At 53.1% G+C, this 3,302-nt stretch overlaps 1 protein-coding gene across 1 annotated transcript in view; it reads right to left on the bottom strand.

The window, feature by feature from the left end:
- PHF2 (PHD finger protein 2) overlaps positions 1 to 3,302 on the bottom strand; it is an 87,992-nt gene that overhangs the window by 14,782 nt on the left and 69,908 nt on the right. The window contains 3 exon segments of the mRNA XM_023745750.1: positions 598 to 716; positions 1,275 to 1,394; positions 2,274 to 2,642. Of these exon segments, the coding sequence (XP_023601518.1) occupies positions 598 to 716; positions 1,275 to 1,394; positions 2,274 to 2,642 (608 nt within the window).

Raw genomic sequence — 3,302 nt, 5'->3', positions numbered from 1 at the left:
CTGCTGTCCCATCGTCTTACACAACAGCATTGGCTTAGGAGGCAGAGGAGGGGCCGAACCGGCGTTGCCCGCACAAGCAGTTTTCCCAGTGATGTCAGTCAGTCCGAGGAAGGGGCTTCTCCTGAGGAGACCTCCAGGTAAGTGTGTGTGTGCAGGGCGTATATGGAGGGGTTTGCAGGGTATGTGTGATGTGTGTGGAAGGGGTGTCCTGTGCATGGAGGGGATGTGCAGGGGTGTGAAGTGCATGTGCCATGATGTGTGTGACGTGTGTGGAGGGGGGCATGTGGTGTGTGTGTGAATGTGTGTAGATGGGGTGTGCAGGGCGCCGAGTACATGTATTTGATGTGTTGTGCTGTGCATGGCGGGGTGTGCAAGGGTGTGAGTGCATGTATATGATGTGTGTGTTGTGCATGGAGGGGTGTGCAGGGCGTGAGTGCATGTGCATGATGTGTGTGATGTGTGTGGAGGGGTGTGCAAGGTGTGAGTGCATGTGTATGATGTGTGTGATGTGTGTGAAGGGGTGTGCAGGGTGTGTGATGTAGGGTGTCTGGGAGTGTGTGTGTGACTGTGACCCCTCCTGCCAGGAGCATCACGTACCCCAGAAGTTTCTTGTTGGAGAAGGAAAATAAGAATTTGGTGTCCTTGTTCCCTGATGTAGGAGGCTTCTCCAACTTCTGCTCTTCCTCCATCTTCAGCAGGGAGTCGGGTTTGCTGTTCTGAAAAGCAAACCCAGGACCATTGTTAAGTCCCACACAGGATTCCAGTGGGCAGAGGCAGTGGGACCAACCGGCCTCCTCCCTCTGAACACGTCATCCAGGGACCCACGGACCTGTAGGACCTGTCTTGGGAGTGTGAGCTCAGCCCAGGGTTGGGTGAAGGAGGGCAATGCCATCAGTCAACTCAAAGGGCAAGCAGCTCAGCCTCAGGCCAGAATGCTCCCATAACAACCCCATGGGAAGTGGCCCCTCCAAGGTCATACACATACCCAGACCTGACCTGGGGACAGGTGGACACACAGCTGTACATGCCCTACAAGAACAGGTATGTACCTCTGCTCACAACACCAAGCCCACAAACGCCCCCACACACCACCTCTCATAAATGCAGCGCTCCCTGAAAGTAGACTCACTCACCCACATGTGCATGCAAACACACAGGTGCGCGCACACACACACATGCATGCCCACATATGTGCACATACAAACACATGTGTGTGCACATGCACATGCACACACAGGGGCATACACATGCACGCCCACAGGCATACATCTCACCTTGTACTTCCACTTGGCCTCTGACTTGCTCTTAGTTTGCTCTCGGATTTCCAGCCTCTCCACATCGTTCTGTGTGCTGATTGCCTCCTTGTTGGGCACACTCAGGACGCTCTTTGTGGCCTAGAAAACAGCAGCCATGACTCAGTGGTGGACATGGGAGGGCAGGGAGCTACCTTAGGCTACAGGACAAAACAAGAATCACGGAGTCCCTCTCTCCTCCTGGCCCATATGCAGCAGCTCATCATCCATCCATCCATCCACTATCAATCCACCCACCCTTCTATTCATCTATCCATCCACCCATCCACCACCTATGCACTCACCCATCCATCCACGCACCCTTCCATCCACCAACTATCCATCCACCTGCTCTTCTTTTCCTCCTCCCTCCCTCCTTCCTTCCATCATCCATCTGTTCATTCATTCATTTATCTACTCTCTTTGCCTTAAGCAAGGGAAACCAGGTGTCCCACTGCAGCCCTGCAACACCGGTCCTGGTGGTCGCAGACCTCCTGGAAGGTTAACAGCCTTCCGCCAGCAGCAAATCACTCAATGAGACCTGAACTCAGAAACTCATGGCCCCTGAAGCCCATTATTTAAGACCTTCTGATTAAACTTGTGGGTCCTCAGGGCCAGGCCTGCCTCTCTTGCTGCCCACAGGGGCTCGGGCCCCCACTGCCAGTCTTCCTCCTGCTCCCCACTGCCCTCCACTTGGTGCCTCACTCACCTTCAGATCTCAGCCAATGTCTGGGTCCCGGGAAGATTCAGCCAGCTCACTCCCCAGGGTGACCCTCCATGCTGCCACCCTGTCCCAGCACAGACACTGCTGCCTTTGTCGGGACGGTCTCTCCCCAGCTGCCCACCACACTCAGCTTGGGCAGAGCCCATCTGCCCTGGGTCCCAGGCACAAGAACAGGCAGCTGCAGCTCCATCCCACAGGCCTGGCCCCAGAGGTGTCTGCAGGCTAACTGACCACAGGTGGGGAGGGCAGCCACTCACCTTGCCCTTCTTAGGCGGCTCGATCTTGGTCAGTGCCTCCTTGGTGTGGGCCTCCAACAGGTCCAGGTTGGGGATGGTGGGCGAGGCTGACCCCCTACACTTCTTCCCTTTCTTCTTGCCCCCATCCTTGAGCTTCAGGGATTTGGGGGGCTTTGGGGGCTTGGGAGGTTTGGGGGGCTTGGGGACTTTGGATGGCTTGGGTATCTTCATGGTTTTGGAAGTCTTTTTTTTGGACACTTTCTCCAGGAAGGAGCGAGGAGGGCTGGCTTCAATGGGGGATGGAGGTTCCTCCTTCTCTCGGTCCCCAAAACAGACCTCATTCGAGGAGATCGCAGAAGTCACTTCTGGTCTGGCAGCCTTGGAGGCATTCTGAGGAAAGGAAAGAGGTAACCAACCATCTCCTTTCAGAAGGGGATCATGGCCCAGGCCATGGGAGACACTCAAGCAGAGAAGGAACATGCATTTACACCACTGTGTGTACACTCACATCTCTCTGTACCATCCACATGCCACAGCACATCCATCTACACCATCATCTGTGTGTACACTCACATCCAACTCTACCATCCACATGCCACAGCACATCCATCTACACCATCATCTGTGTGATACACTCACATCTCTCTATACCATCCACATGACACAGCACATCCATCTACACCAGTGATGGCGAACCTTTTGAGTTAGGCGTGTCAGCATTTTGAAAAACCCTAACTTTGGTGCCGTGTCACATATAGAAATGTTTTATGAGTTAGGCGTGTCAGCAAAGATTTATATTTTTGATATTTATTTTATATATTTAAATGCCATTTAACAAAGAAAAATCAATGAAAAAAATGAGTTCGCGTGTCACCTCTGACACGCGTGTCATAGGTTCGCCATCACTGATCTACACCATCATCTGTGTGATACACTCACATCTCTCTATACCATCCACATGACACAGCACATCCATCTACACTATTGTGTGACATGCCTACCTCCATCTACACCATCATCTGTGTGATACACTCACATCCAACTCTACCA

The sequence above is a fragment of the Myotis lucifugus genome, unplaced genomic scaffold (assembly GCF_000147115.1).
Source record: "Myotis lucifugus unplaced genomic scaffold, Myoluc2.0 scaffold_577, whole genome shotgun sequence".
Lineage (NCBI taxonomy): Eukaryota > Metazoa > Chordata > Mammalia > Chiroptera > Vespertilionidae > Myotis > Myotis lucifugus.
This window is presented reverse-complemented; position numbering and strand designations above follow the sequence as displayed.